This window comes from Scatophagus argus, chromosome 15 (assembly GCF_020382885.2).
Source record: "Scatophagus argus isolate fScaArg1 chromosome 15, fScaArg1.pri, whole genome shotgun sequence".
Taxonomy (NCBI): Eukaryota; Metazoa; Chordata; class Actinopteri; family Scatophagidae; genus Scatophagus; species Scatophagus argus.
The window spans coordinates 1,317,068-1,332,761 of record NC_058507.1 but is presented as its reverse complement, the minus strand read 5'-3'; the positions used below and the strand labels follow the sequence as shown (position 1 = coordinate 1,332,761).

The 15,694-nt window shown below is 45.1% G+C and overlaps 1 protein-coding gene across 2 annotated transcripts in view; it reads left to right on the top strand.

The window, feature by feature from the left end:
- Positions 1-15,694, top strand: part of akap6 (A kinase (PRKA) anchor protein 6) — a 139,970-nt gene that overhangs the window by 7,653 nt on the left and 116,623 nt on the right. For both annotated transcript variants that reach the window (XM_046412890.1, XM_046412891.1), the window contains 2 exons: positions 8,736-9,019; positions 9,287-9,458. In XM_046412890.1, the coding sequence (XP_046268846.1) occupies positions 8,793-9,019; positions 9,287-9,458 (399 nt within the window). In that variant the 5' untranslated portion in view covers positions 8,736-8,792. The remainder of the gene's footprint in view (positions 1-8,735; positions 9,020-9,286; positions 9,459-15,694) is intronic.

Sequence of the window (15,694 nt, the reverse complement as noted above, 5' to 3'; positions counted from 1 at the left end):
AAGGGACTGCAGTGACATTTAGCTGTGTCATTTGTACACCCAGCAACACGTTTACATGCAAGCCATGGAAGATAAATTATTGAACACACACACTCACACACACTCACAGAAATCGACCAGTCGTATGACACGAAGCAGCAGCTGCTCAGCCAGCCAGCAGCAGACACTGACTCCAGACCAGCCGGTTTGTCAGTCTGTCATCCATGTGGGTCTCCATTAATAAATATGTTATGTTTCAATAAAACTTAATTTGATTATAAGAAGGAATGAAATCATCCAAAATCAAATCAGTCACTGAGTAACTGATTAAATGTGGACACTGAGACACTTAAATCTGATTTAAATCGGACTCTGCTGAAAGTGACTTAAAAATGGTGGTAAAAATTCCTCCTTAAAGGGACAGTTCACCCTCAAATGTAAACGTGTTTCCTCCTCGCTGTGGTGCTGTTTGTTTCACCTGTAGAGACGTCTGCCTTCTCCTCAGTATCAACACTCGGCACACTCACTGTGTGTGACCGTATTTATATCGTCGTTTATTTTCTGCAGCTGTATTTTCACCTTTTCTCTTCTGTTAGCTTAGCTAGCTTCCGGTGCGTGAGTTGACGGGACGATCAGCTCTGTGGATCACATTGGACGTGAACGGAGAGTTTGTGTTGGTGTGCGGGTGGGTAGCTGGTAAACTTTGTCAGGCGGTGGATCTTTGTTGCTTGTCACCCATAGAAACTGCTGTCATCATTCGACTTCGCAGCAGCTTCCTCAAGGTTAAAAAATGACCTTCATTTGCTCTAAAACGCCACGCGAGAGCAGAGCGTGTGACGGAAACAAATCGGAGGAAGAGATGATCCATATCGACTGTGAAACGCACACACACACACACACACACACACACACACACACACACACACACACACACACACAGAGCTTTCAGTGTGATGACCGTTTTCCCATCATATAGTGGTTTTAAAGGGGAATTTCACTATTTTTGGTCCTGGCATTTTAAATGTTTGTCACTGTGGGCTTCCATGTTTCATGACTGTAATTCACATGTTGGGGCCAGAGTGACCTCAGTGTGAAATTTAATCCATCTTAACGGAGGATGTCCTGTGGTTTGACGTCCCTCCGTCCGCTTTTTATCAGCTCAGCCGGTTTCTGCAGAAAGCACAACACGAGAACCGATGTTCATCACCGCTCAGTGTGTCAGATGATTGAAGCTGTCCTGCAGCTCACGTCGGCGCTCTGTAAGGAAATACTGCGCTGTAATATTACCCATAATTACGCGGGGAAAAAACATGGCCTCCACACTGTAATGGTGTGTTCTGGTCCCAGTGGGAATCCAGACTTCATCCAGAGTGAAGAGTGCTGGTGTAACGTAATGTAAAACAGTGAGAGCTAATGCACAGGCAGACCACTACACAGGATATGATGTCAGTCATTATTTAAAGTGTGTGTAGCCTCAGCTATGTTAAACACAAATTGGTATAAATTGTATCATTATAAATTATTGATTAACTGATCGGTACACGTAAAAGCCTTGTAGGAACGTATTGAGTTAGACGTCAGTTAAAACCTGATATAAACTGTATGAAGGCCACGCCTGTGGTGCGTCATGGGGACATTCATGGTGTATTATAATACATTCATAATGCTTCATGACTTAACACATGTACACTCTTGACTAGTTATAAGTGGGTATAAGTGGTCATAATGCATCATAAGCCCCATCAGTCGATAAGACACCTGAACTATAATTCATCACCAGTCACATCTGTGATGTTGTATGACTGTTGACATAGTGCATCAGAAAGCTTTATGTGCATTGATGAGCTGCATGAAGTATTATAATACTTTTTAATTCTCATGTCAGTTCAAAGTGTTGAATATGTTGATAAATCACATTATTAAAATAAATAAACAAAAGTCCTTAATAAATGGAGTAAAAGTAAAATTAAAATTGACAGAAAATCCAGCAGGTTGACGATGAAGTTGAATTGTAGAAAAAAAACATAGTTGTGTTTTTATATTTTATTCCTAACAGTTAACACTTTAACTAAAATTACTCAGGGGCACATACAGCAGTTTGTCACATCAGACTTCAGTGCTCTGATTTCAGTTCTTGTGTCCTCTTCTGTCCTCTGCGTGCTTCCTGTTTGCGTGGTTCACGTTGTGTTTTGCAGGCGAGCGTTTCGTTAGGCACATTTGACTGATTTACTTTGTAGCTCTGCTGCTCTCGTTCTCCGTCTCCTCGCTCAGAAACACGACAGAGAGGCGGCTTCACACCAGGAACACATCCTCCTCCCCTACGATACATTATTCATCCTGGGGCTGGGCAGGAAGACCCCTGGGACACACGCACACACACACACACACACACACACACACACACACACACACACACACACACACACGCACACACACACACACACGCACACACACACACATCCTGTCGTTCTTCTGTGGCTGCAGTCTGCTCTCTGCCATTTATTTTAAGTCCCAGCATCACAGCGACGGGCCCTCCTTCCAGCCTGAGCTGTAACACACACAGCGTTTGGTTTGCTGTAAATGATTAATGACACCAAGTGGGCTGAGTTCAGCCTGAATCCTGTTTGCAGGCGTGTTGTGTGCTGTGGGCGTGGCCAGATCAGAGCGGGTGGAGGGTGTGAAGGTGAAGCTGATAGCATCACCAGAGGAGGAGGAGGAGGAGGAGGATGGGATGCACCGTCATGGAAGACGTGGGGATAAACTTTTGGCAAAACCAAAGTAAAATAGAAAACAGTTCATTCAGCGACACGTTAGCCTCAGATAGCTGAAATAATGTCTGACTGGGTTAGCAGCTAACAGAACTGAAGGAGCTGATCACATTTGATTTGTAGTACAACAAGTACAACACTTTTTTATTGAATTACAAATTTGCTTTAAAATCACGTGGGAACATGGCCAGCAGAAGAAAGGCAGGAAATCCCACATTTAGTCTTTAATTCAGGAACATTTGTAGAATCTACGGCCTCCCAATCAAAGCGAAGGAAACCCTTTTGTCTGCGTCAGCTGATACAACTGCTGCTGTGTTACATAAAAATCTCTCCTGCTGGGGCTTTAATCTCACAAAAGACAGATGAATCAGATCCCGAGGAAACGCTCTCCTGTCAGACTCCAGACCGCCGGGTCACAAACACCCGGCCAGCGTCGAATCGTGACGTCGGCGAGGATGTTAAACAGGTTTCTGTGACGCGTCCGTGTTGTGAAAGTGAGAGAAGCTTCAAAACACGCAGACACAGCGACTGTGTTTGGATTCGTGTGTGTGACAGAATGAAGCTTATGATGACATCAAAAGTTCAGTCAAAAAGTCTTCACTCTGGGTGGAAGGCAAACAACTCCTGACTTTAGGTTTCTGATACCAAATCAATATAATATGATTTGTGTAAGACAAACAGATAATTTTTCACTTATTATTACTAATATTAAAGTAATTATCCTGAAGTGTAAGACTAGAGTAAGCTAGTCAGTCAGCAGACAGCTAGCTTCCAGCAGTTTTACTTTTTGACGCTGAATTTTTACTTTTACTTCCATTGTGTACCAGTTCCAGTTGTGGTTTATGTTATAAAAATAAACAGTAAATAAAAGATAAAGCATCCGTCCTGTTAAATCCACACGGGTCGATCCATAGTACTGTGTATGTGTGTGTGATGCATTCACGTGTCCAGGCTGCGTCCCTGAAGGCACCTCTGCAGGAAAGTGACCTATTTAGTGCTCAGCGTCTAATTAAGTCCTGAACACTCGGCTCTGTTGTGTCAGTTCAGGGGGATGGGGGGTCATCACGAATCCTTCACGATTATCAGTCAGGCTGTGAGAGGCCCAGAGGACAACATGTTATGGACACCTGAAATCAGAAACTTTGTGAGTCCCAAACCAGAAGAGACGGCGAGGGTTCGGTCGCCACAGTACTCACAGAGCACTTTAAAAGTCCTGCAGGTTTACTCTGAGCTCCCCGAAGCCCTAAAGTCTGTCAGGCTCACTGAAGTCAGGATGTGATTAACTGCTTGGCCCTAACATATAAATGAGTTTTAAGATCAGATTTAAAAGATGATAGAGCATTATTAAATTGTGTCTGACTCAAAGAGATTTAAAATGACGTTAGATTACAGTTAAGGCCTGAAGGTGATGTCGTCATACAGTCGACAGCAGCCGTCATCGTCTCTTTAAGGCTGATGGGAGGAATTATGATCGTCAAGCCCCGCACCCTCCTCCTCTTCCCCCTCTCTGTGGTCACATGACCCATGAAGTCATGGTGATGCTGACGATGACGTTATGTCTGATTCTGCCCACTGACCTCATCCTGACACAGACAGGAAGTGCTTTTGTCATGCCGAGTGTTGAACGTCTCGGGGAAAGACAGAGGAGGACTGTGGCGTGAAAGTGTGAAAATGAAAACATGAAATGAAGAAATGAGATTAAAACTGAGTAGATAACAAACCCTGTGAGTTGGAAAGTCAATGAGAGCTTCCCAGTTTGTGGGTCGAGACCCTTCATGATTAAACTCTTCCTGCCAAATGTAAAATTGTAACAAAATTGTATGCTGTAAAACTTTTGCTCCGATGGTCACGTTTTTCTGGTGATGTACTGCGCAGCTTCACTTCTAAACTGTATTTTAATGAATCTGTCTCATAGAGGAGATGTCATGAAGTGGACTGAGGGGGTCTCGAGTCAACATTGCTTTGTCTTGAGGGGACAAATTAAGGAAAAGGTTGTCTGAAGACTGAATTCCAGTTTGCTCTGAGGACATTTTATGAGCTTCCTTGACTGAGTGTGAGTCTGCTGTGCGTACTGATATTAACGGTTTAGGCCTGAGCAGACTTCATGAACATTAACGATGGTGTCTGAACTGGTCTCTCAGCGTTAGCTTGAGTTCTCGCTGCTTTCAGTCGTGGAGAAACTAACTGAGTCAGCCTAAGTACTTTTGAGTTTTTATTCAAGCTGGAAGTCCGCTTTTTAGCAGAGATGTCCCAAGACCAGTCGTAAGGGTCGGATCGGGGTGCTGTAATCCAGCGTCAGAACAGTTTGAACCTCAGCTCAGAAAGGAGAAACAACAGATTGACCCTCAGCGACGGAGTCCTTGCAGAGCTTAGGTCGAACCAGAACCTTTACTGGAGATGTCCTGAGTCCTAAAGAGTACCGGTGTTGATCCAGTACCAGTGGATCGATACCAGCTAAAATAAAAGCCTGGCCTGATGGGGGTACACAGGGACGCGGGTCGGGGTTTAAACTCCTGTCTCTGGATGTGAACGGCCTTCTCAGTTTTTATTGTCAGTTTTATTGGGAAAACAAAGCTGCAGCCTCATTCTCACCTCTGTCCTCGGCTGAACCGGGCTGAACCGGGCTGAACCAGGCTACTGTCATTAATCCTGTCAGGCAGGTTGAGTCCATCACTGACTGGTGTTTGTTCTGCTGCTCTACTGACATCATTTCTCTGCTTCACTGCTGCTAATGCTGATCAATATGGAGCCTGAGTCGCCCCCACACTGCAACACACCAGCTGCTTACTGGGTCACTGCGTGTGTGTGTGTGTGTGTGTGTGCGCAATAGAGAGATTTTACACACCGATACAAGAAGGTAAAAATCATATTTGGCTAAAAAAATCATCCAACACATTTCATTCTGTAACGAGTAAATTGGACACATCATCTGTTGTGTGTTTCTGATTGAATTTAAATGACAACAGCCAGCATTTTATTGTCATTTTTGTGAACAGTAAACATTAGTTTTGTTCGGAGCAACAATAAGACCAGGCTGCAAACACAGACGTACTTACACACCGTTTTTGTGATTAACTATTATAGTTTATTTAATGAACATTTTATCGGTTTACTTAATTTGTATATTTGCACTACATTTAATTAATTTGTTTTTGTTGAAAAAACATGAAATGACATTAACAGATAGATTAACACTGTTAGGTTTAGGTGCAAAATACATGATTGGAAGCTGCAGCCTTTCTTGTACTGGTGATATTCATGTCAACATTTATTTTATTGAAAGCATTGGAAAATTTCTTTTCTTATTATTTTTGCCTGCTGCCTCTTCTTTTTCTGTGTTGGTTTAAAATTAACGCTGAGATCTGCAGACGGGCTGAACTGGGAGCTGGATGCATATTTTATTGAGAGAAAAGAGGATATGAATAAAACATTTTATTTGTCTGATGCTGGAAAGGATTTGAAGTGTGTGTGTGTATGTGTGTGTGTGTGTGTGTGTGTGTGTGTGTGTGTGTGCGTGTGTGTGTGTGCACATGCGCGTGTGTGTGTGCATGTGTGTGTGTGCGTAGTGCCATGCCGTGACAGCCTGAGAGAAAAACAGACAGACTGAGAGGGTAACAGTGGAGGGAGTGTTTGTTGTCGTTCAAACATGTTTGATCTCCACACATGGAGGACGACTGCATCCATCCATCCATCCATCCATCCATCCATCTTGTGTTCATGTGTCGAGGCAGCCTAGAGGTGCAGTATGAACAGGTGTGTTGTTTTATTACTCTGGTTTTTTGTTCTTTCTGTTCTGTTTGTGTGTTTGTGTTTTGTGTGAACCACTTTGAGTTTTAGACCTGCGAAGTGAGGACATTTTGCAAAGTGAGGACGTCCCTCTGATTGGCTGCAGCCGTGCTCGCACCCCTGTGAGGCCTCGGTACATCAGCGCTATGAGCTGGATGCTAAAGTGCTGATGTTTAGCAGGTTTAATAACAATGTGCCGTGTTTACCGTTTCATTTTGGCTCTTATGTTTTTCTGATCTTCTCCCGTTTTAATTTGCTGTTAATTCTTATTGAGCCGTTTCTCGTCTTGCTGCTACTGCAAGTTTTTTAACAGGAAAGCTTGTTGCTTCCTAATTAACTGCAGTTGCTTCTTCTTTGTATTTATTTATTTATTTACCAAACTTTTTTGTGACAATAATGATGATGATGATAATGATGATTATGATTATGAAGACTCAAGAGTCAAGTGAATCACTTTAGTCTTTATTGATTTTGCTCTCTTATCAACTGTTTTATTATGTTTTTATATTTATAATAATATATATTTATTATTATTATTATTTAGTCCAGAATGTGAAATCTCCTCTTTTGTCTCAACACTACAAAAATAATTTACAGAGCAGAATTAATATAATCCTTAATATAAGCCCTTTGAAAATAAATACAAATCATCTGAACTCCTAAAAAACAAAAACGGTGCTGGTGAGACGCCGCTGCGGTGCGTCGGCCGACACGCCCGCGCTGAAGGTTCAGCTGGCTTTGGGGTGTGCGGTGCTGCTCATCTCCTCCTGTTTGTTATGAATCCTGTGATAACATTATGGCTCTAATTCACATGTAGTCAGGAAAGGCAGAGCGTTGAAGGTGTAAGAGTTACTTTTAGTGTTTAGGGACCCTTTTTCTGCTTTCTTTCTGCTTCACCTGCTGACACGAGAGCTCTTTTACATGTGTGGCCGTGTACTGTAGATTTATCCATGAACGTTCAGGCAGCCCAAACGAAGAGACTTGTCGGGTTGTAGTAAGTTTTATAACGTCAGTGACAAAAGTGAAAACTGAAGGGCTTCAGTGCAGGAGCTCAGTGTCCTCTGTGGTTTCTGCAGTCTTGTTCATTGCCGACTGTTTTAAGATATGTGATATTCCAGTGTTTGATGAGAGACGCCCTGCTTTGCAGTTTGTTTCTAATCTCTCCACTGGTGTGTGTTGTGTGTGTGTGTGTGTTGTGTGTGTGTGTGTGTGTGTGTGTGTGTGTGTGTGTGTGTGTGTGTGTGTGTGTGTGTGTGTGTGTGTAGGTAGCCATACTGTCTCTTCCAGCTTATTGATTTCCAGCTTGTCTTTCCACCAGAGTGGATAATGGACTCTTATGAGACACATTCATGTTTGGGTATCTATACTTGTGAGGACCCTCTCTGACATGATGCACTCCAAAGCTCCTGAAATTTGTGATGAAATTTTCTTTTTTCCAATTTAATTATATTTGTTAGAAAGGTGCACCCACATGCATCTCTCATAATTAATGAAGATATTTACCGTTGACCAGTGGCTGTATATGCAGATGGAGGCCATGAGAGCTTCCCAGAAGAGAAGTCCAAACATCTGGACGCCCCCTGGTGGCTGGCTGCAGTACAGCTCGTAAGCCCCTCCCCCTCCATGTTAGCAGATGGGACATGAGCCAAACTAAAACGTCTTTATATGACAAAACCTTTGACCAACAGAAAACTGTCTCAAAGCCAGGTTCTCAGGTAACATTAGGATGTCTTCAGCCAGCACTGTGCTCGTTTAGCAGCAGAACTTTAAATGTGTAATTAATTAATTAATTAATTAATTAATTAATTAATTAGCTGATTGGATCAGTTGCTGTGCTGATGTTTTCTGTTTCCTCATTTCAGTCCAAAAAAGTGAGCAGAGGGACAACAGTTTCTGTAGCTTCCTTTGGACAAATGCTGCAGTCCCAACACATTTTGGTCACAACTGAAATCACAGTTTGCTGTTACAGAGACAGGAAAGCACCAGCACCCAGTTCAAACCTTAACTCCACCCTCCATCGCTGGGTTGTCGGCTTGATCTTCCCAAACGTTGTATTGAATCCTAGATTTCTCCTGATGTTCAGGATAGTGCGTGTGTGTGCATGTGTGCGCATGTGTGTGCATGTGTGTGATTTGCCCTCAGATATTCTCGTTAATAGTTCCTGACGTCTCCATATTTCTCTCTCTCTCCCTCTCTCTTCAGTTTACTCCAATGAGGCTCGTCCACCCACATTAGGATTCCTGTAGTGTCTCTCTCACCATGAGCGTCGTAGCTCTGTCCCCCGTGGCCCCCGAGCCACCGTCCCCGATGATCACCTCCATCACCCCCGTCACGCCGACCCTGGACCCTGACGCCTCGTCCTCCGCCCCTCTCAGCCTGGACCAGGAGCGTCAGTCCCAGAACGGGGCGTCGTCACCCGGTGCTGGACCCAGCCGAGGCAGCCTCAGTGGGGGAGGACCTCACCTGGGTGGAGACGTCTCCCGGAGGTAACAAATCAACTTCTTATGGATGCATTTACACCTCCAGCAGGCACAGAGCAACATTTTCAGCAGAGTCTGTTTGTTGTCCACTTCAGTAACGTAAGTCCACATTCACTGTCTTTTGGCTCTGAGAAGGATTTCAGCTTCTCTGCCTGCTGGACGTCCCACTCTGTCCACCAGCTCGTCTCTCACTGTGTCTTCTGTTTGGTGCTGTTTGGTGCGGTTTATCTGTTAATATCAAAGTTGTGAGTATTTCAGTGTGTGTTGTTTCAGGTCAATGAAACCTCCGCCCCTGCACACCGGAGCAGACTGGAAGGTCGTCCTCCACCTCCCGGAGATCGAGAAGTGGCTGCGAGCGACCAGCGACAGAGTCACGCAGCTCACACACTCTGTGGGACAAGACAGCGACAACAGACACGTGGACGTCCACCTGGTGCAGCTCAAGGTAAACACGGACTCTTCCTGTGCGTCCAAATCAAACGGTGCTCGTCCTTTTTCAGACACGCTTGGTGCAAGCAGCCGAGAGTCTGACATCATGTGGTTTGTCCAATTCACTGTTGGGTCAGCTGATTAACCTGTCAGCGTGTAACGTTCAGTGTCCTCTGGGTCTTGACGGTTGGGAAGAGGGCGACAAATAACTGGTGTTTGGTGAAAAAGGTCGATCAGTATTTCCCAAAGCCAATGATGATGTCCTCGGATGTCTTGTTTGGTCCACAGACCAAAGTCATTCGGTTTATTGCCGTGGAGAAGTAAAGGAGACAGAACACAGCCACACTTAATCAGCCCGAAGCAGAGAAATGTTCCTCTTTATTTTAATCCGTCATCAAAACAGTTTGGGTTGGTTTTGATTGTTACAGCTGCAGTCGGGACACACCTGTGCTGATGCGCACTGATCGTCCTGCTGACATTGTGGAGCTGGTCCAGTACTGGTCCCGCAGTAACTCATGGGGACAGAACAGAACCAAAATCCCAACCATTTCAATTCGGATCTTTGACCACCGGAGAAAGATGAAGGCTGAGACCTGAAGAGGCCCTTTATCCACTGGAGTGGACTCACTGTGGTCTGAAGCAGGTGTGACATCCCTGCAGACGTGTATCGATGCCTCTGACGAAGGCGGCGGAGCGTCAAGCAGCGAATTACCCATAATGCCGTGCCCGTCTCCACGGCCTCCGTGTTATGTAATGACTGGTTGCCACAGGTCACGCAGCTGACTGTTCAGTCATTTATGTAACTCAAGTCAGGCCCTGAGCAGTCAGCGTTTGACTCTTCATCAACAAACTTCGCTCCTCCTCTTCATCCCGAGAGGATTTTATGTAAGAGGAGACGAAGAATAAAACGTTTGATGAGTTTTTGCTGTGATTGTCGTGTTTGTGCACAGAGCAGCTTGACTCAAACTGTCTCTGAAGAGTTTAAATCCCTGGAATGCTGTTAAAGGAGAAATACACCCAAAATGCAAACATGAAACTTACTGGTTATTATCATTCATAAGAACTTATGGGAAACAACAGTACATAACCTGCTTAAGAAGGCGGATGAAAGCCTCAGGAGTTTGCATTACGTTACATTATTTGTTCTGTCTTTCGATCGGCAGCTGCATAAAGCATTTTAATGCCTTTAATCTGTTAATAATTGCATCGTTTGCTGCTAATAAATGTACTCTGAAGAAGGTATAAATCTTAAGATAAGATTTATAAGAATAAGATAAGATAAGATAAGGTTTCACTTGTTGTGGCAGCTCACAAGAACAGAAAAAAGCAAAAAGCAAGAAGTGTGCAAAAACAGTTGCAGAAAATATAGAGATAATAAATGAACAATTTACAAGTAAACACAGTAGAGTATACAGCTGTATACAAGTTAATACAAGTTAACTGTGAATACAAGATGCCATGTTGTTAATAACATGGATCAGTTCAGCCTCTGGAGACTCTGAGGTCTCTGGTTGTGACACAGTGCTGGTGTCACACGGACGGCTGGCGTTCGGGTTCATGTGTTCATTCGCTCATTTCCTCCTCTGCCAGACTCATTCCTCACCCTTCACTCTTACTTCTGCATTCATCAGTTCTCAGCGCTGTGTTCACTTTCTCTTACTCTGCAAGCGAGAGTCAAACAGCTGGAGGACTGTTCACTCATGCAGATGTTTCATTCTGTTCGTACGCGGTCGACGTGGAGGATCTTTGGTTGATGAGTGTGTATTTTTAACTGCGGTGACTCACATGTTTCCTCTTCATCAGGCGGCTGCAGCTGCTCGCGCTGTCTCTTTGGTGTGTCCCTATTTTAGGAGATTCCTCTCCTCTCTGCACCACTTTGCTGTGTGTGTGTGTGTGTGTGAGTGTGTTGTGTGGATAAAACAAGGCGGCGGCAGCAGTCCTGCAGCCTCTAACAGCTCCTGACACTGAGAGCAGGAGTCAGGCTGATGCTCAGCACGCTGATGGGAAAGTGAGGAGAAAGTGGAGGGAGGATGTTTGTCTGTTTCCTGTCAGAGATCTGCAGCTGAGTCACCCTGAGCAGGCGCGGAGCTTCAGGCCTCTTTTAGCTCAAACTCTTCCCAGAAAGCTTCTTAGGCAATGTGAGAGCTCACTTCTGTTTCACCTGGAGGGACCAGCATTAAGTTCATGTGGGTCTGTAGCCGTTTGTGTGTGAGTTACACACAACCACAGCTTTGTAGTGTGGCTGAGTGATGTCACTGTGTGTGTGTGTGTGTGTGTGTGTGTGTGTGTGTGTAAGGAGCACATTATTTATCACAAACGTTCGACATCTACACATCTGGACACACAGGATTTCCATCTGCAGACTGAGGTAGAGCAGTGAAAATATTCATGTAGTGGCGGAGAAGTATGAGGAAAGTACCTCAAATTTGTACTTCAGTACTGAGCAAATGTACTTTTTTCTGCTGCAGGGTGAAAAAATGACCACTGGAGACAAAAACAGGATTTTTCAGGATGTGTTCAGTTACTTTACGTCAGAGATCGCCTGTTTGCTCCCTCTGGTGGCGAGAACACGTCACAACATGCTGCAACTCCAAGATAAAGAAAAAAATAGAAAGTGAAGTCATAGAAAAAGCAAAGTTAAAATAGTTTTCTGTAAATGGTATCTCCATTACTCAGAGTTTTTACTTTTTATAGACACAACAAACACAACCCATGTACAAAACAGTATGAAAGATTCATATTCTTTGAGGCAGAGTTCACATAGAAGATAATAATAATAATAATATAAATAATGATATTGATAATACAGTATGTGTCATACTAATCTGGAAAATTTCATTTAAACTGGAAGTATGAACTGTAAAATCTGCATTAAATTGCTTCTTTTTAACTAACAATAATCAAATCTTCTGTCTGCTGTCTTTGGAGATCCTACAGTCAGACTGAGGACAGTCAGAGACAGCGAAGACGGGACAGACAAAAGCCCCGGGACAGTTTGTCTTGTCCGTCCAGTCGGAGCTGCAGGGTGGAAACACGAATAGGAACAGATGTGCCGCCTTCTGTTTCTGTTCTCACTGTTGCTGTCAGCTCTGAAGACCAGGACGCTCACACAGTTGAGTCCTGATGAGTCAGCGAGCGGCAGCTTCCTGTGGATGACGCTGACAAACAGAAACATTTCACATGTTAACCTGTTGTAGGAAGGTAAATCCAATGAAATGTCACAAGTATGCAGGAAAAATACGCTTTTTCCAGACGTTATGTTTTCACTTGAACATTTACTTGGATCTTTTTAAATAATTTAGCTCTCCTGTGTTGTTTAGTTACCTTGTAAAGCAGTTTGAATGAAGAGCAGGTCAGCTGCATGTGAGCGTCAGAGGACTCGTCCTCAGGCCGACGGCTCCATCTTGTGGTGAGTCGTCTGTATTACAGCAGAGTGGAGGCACAAGCTCAGAAACGCTGAACCTCCTCTGAAGGGTGAAGTGAGCCAACATCTAAAGGAAAGCTACTGACTTGTGTCTCTGTGCAGTCGTCATGGCACCTGTGGACACGTAAATCCCCCTGAAACCAGGATTAATCGATCCAGGGGTCTTTGTAGGTGTTTTGTTTTGAACCTTGGACTGAGCCATGTGAGCTGCTTCCCTCCCTGCTTCTGCTCTTTATGCTAAGCTAGGCTAACTGTGTCTCCAGCCCTGGACATGCAGACATGAGAATGAGGGGTATTTCAGGAAACGCTGAACTTTGGGCTCACGTCACGTCACGGTCTGGTGTTTGCGTGTTCACTGAAGCTGCGTGTCAGACGTGAGCAGATCAGCCTGGCTAACAGCTGCAGGTGCTCCTCTGGGTGATCATGTGATCAGGTGAGTTCTTCAGGCGTCAGTGTTTACATAAGGAGTCCCTGCAGGCCCAGTAGACCTGGACTCACCCTGTAGCAGCTCGGAGCTGCACACTGAGCCTCTGATTGGACGTTACCTCAGACCCAGAGTGTCCAGGTCAGTGTGGACCTGAATTTTATTTGACTTAATTGCAGGGGGGGACGTGGCGGGCGCCAGGCTCGGCGTCAGAGCGAGAGATGTGAGTGGACAGATGGGCGGACTGCTGTTTGAAATTGGATTGGTGCCTCCGGTGATCTCGTCTCTTCTTCATCCTGTCCTCGCTGCTCTTTGCTCGCTTTGTTTCTTCCTTTTATCCTCTTCTTCTCTCCTTCATATTTATAATGTGTTTGCCTGCAGGGCATTTCTGTATAACCTGACCTTGCCATGAAGCGACTGTTGGACATGATTATAGTGATGCTACCACAGTGTGTGTGTGTGTGTGTGTGTGTGTGTGTGCGCGTGTGTGTGCCAGCCTCTCAGCCATTCTTAGTATGTGGCTGCAGGCGGTGTGTAACAGCTGCATGGAGAATGTCCTGTGGTGCTCTGAGAGGGAGCGGCACACACACACACACACACACACACACACACACACACACTCCTCACGTGTTCAGTTGACACACATGCAGCAGGAATTCAGTCAGCGTCAGCACACCAACTTCATGACATAATCCAGAAATTGTACATGACAACCAAAACTGTAAAACAGATTTAAAAAACGTGACAGCAGACGAGTGCAGCTCATTGGCTTGCGCCTCGAGGAAATCACTGATATGAACTTTGACTGTGAAAGTCTGGACTGTGACTTCCTGGCTTTAATGTTCCTGCACTTTGTGTGGCCTGCGAGCTTCACGATGACGTCTCTTATCCTTAAGGTGTGAATCGACCCGACTGTGCGGCTGTCGGCTTGGCGCTTTGTGTTTCCCTGACGAGGGTCTGCACTGGTGCTCTTCTTCAGCTGATTCCAGCCAGCTGACCCAAAGCCACAGACTTGACGGCGAATGCGATGGAAGTGATCACCTTCAGCGTGCAATCGTTTATGTTAAAGCGATCAGCTTTTCCACAGTGAACTTGATCTTTGTGTCCCCCTGATTCAAACCCACAAAGCTTTATTTAACAACAGAGCAGAAGCAGCCCGCTGTCTCCCAGCTGCTGGGACATTTCTGCCTGCTGATGTCACTGTGGACGCCACGCCAGGAATTCTGGGAACGTAAAGGAGCGGAGGAGGCAAGGAGAGCAGGAAGAGAGCTGTAACTTCACTGTGCACCAGCAGCACAAAGTCGCTCGTGTGAAACTGGTCAGACTGGAGTCAACAAGCTTTTAACCAGAAGGCCCTGAAGGAGTCAGACTGCTGTCCAGGCTGTGACAGAGACAACGCTGACAGGTCTTTCCTTTACCACAACCTGAGTTGCACCAATACACTACATGGACAGAAATATTGGCTCACCATCACACCAACAGGTACTTTAATGGCGTCTCACTGTAAACACACAGACAGCTTTGCAGCTCTAACAGCTTCCACTCTTCTGTGAAGGCTTTCCACAACATGTTGGAGTGTTTCTGTGGGAATTTGTGCCCATTCATGCAGTAGAGCATTTGTGAGGTCACACACTGATGTTGGACCAAAAGGCCTGGCTCACAATCTCCGTTCCAGTTCATCCCAAAGGTGTTGGATGGGGTTGAGGTCTTGCGTGAGGTTTATGTGATGACCACTCAGTACAGTAAATCTTCTCGTTTGTGTTGAATGAATCTTCGTCTGACCGTTTTCATTCATTCCTTCAGCTCTTTTTGAATTTATTTGTCTTTCAATAAAACGTCAAGTTCAAATTTAGATTTTTCACTTTGTACATGATGTAAAATGCCTGGAGTTTACGTAAGCCTGTGAACGCCTCATGCTTTGGCTCTTGCTGCGTTCAGGGACAGGAGGAGCCAGCACTTCCTGTGTGTTCCCACAGAGCCTTCGAACATCAGCTTACCTTCAGAGGAGCACATGAGGAGATCCGTCTGTCTGACACACTGAACCAACCAGCCCTGATTGCATTCAGAGCTTTAAAGGAACAGTTCACTCAAAACTGAAAATTCAGCTCAGCTCACATGCTCTCAGTCTTTGGTTGTGTGTTCTTTACCCTGTTCTTCTGTGTGTGTGTGTGTGTGTGTGTGTGTGTGTGTGTGTGTGTGCATGTCTGTGTTTGTGTTGAAGGGGGTGGGTGAGGTTGCTCCTAAAATAACCTCCCCAACTGTTGTCACCCCTCCTCTTCTCAACACCCCCATGCAAGAAGCAGGTCACCACACACACATGCGCACACACACACACACACACACACACACACACACACCCTGGCGCGACAGTCGGTCACCGTTGCTTCCCCACATGGGCAGCAGC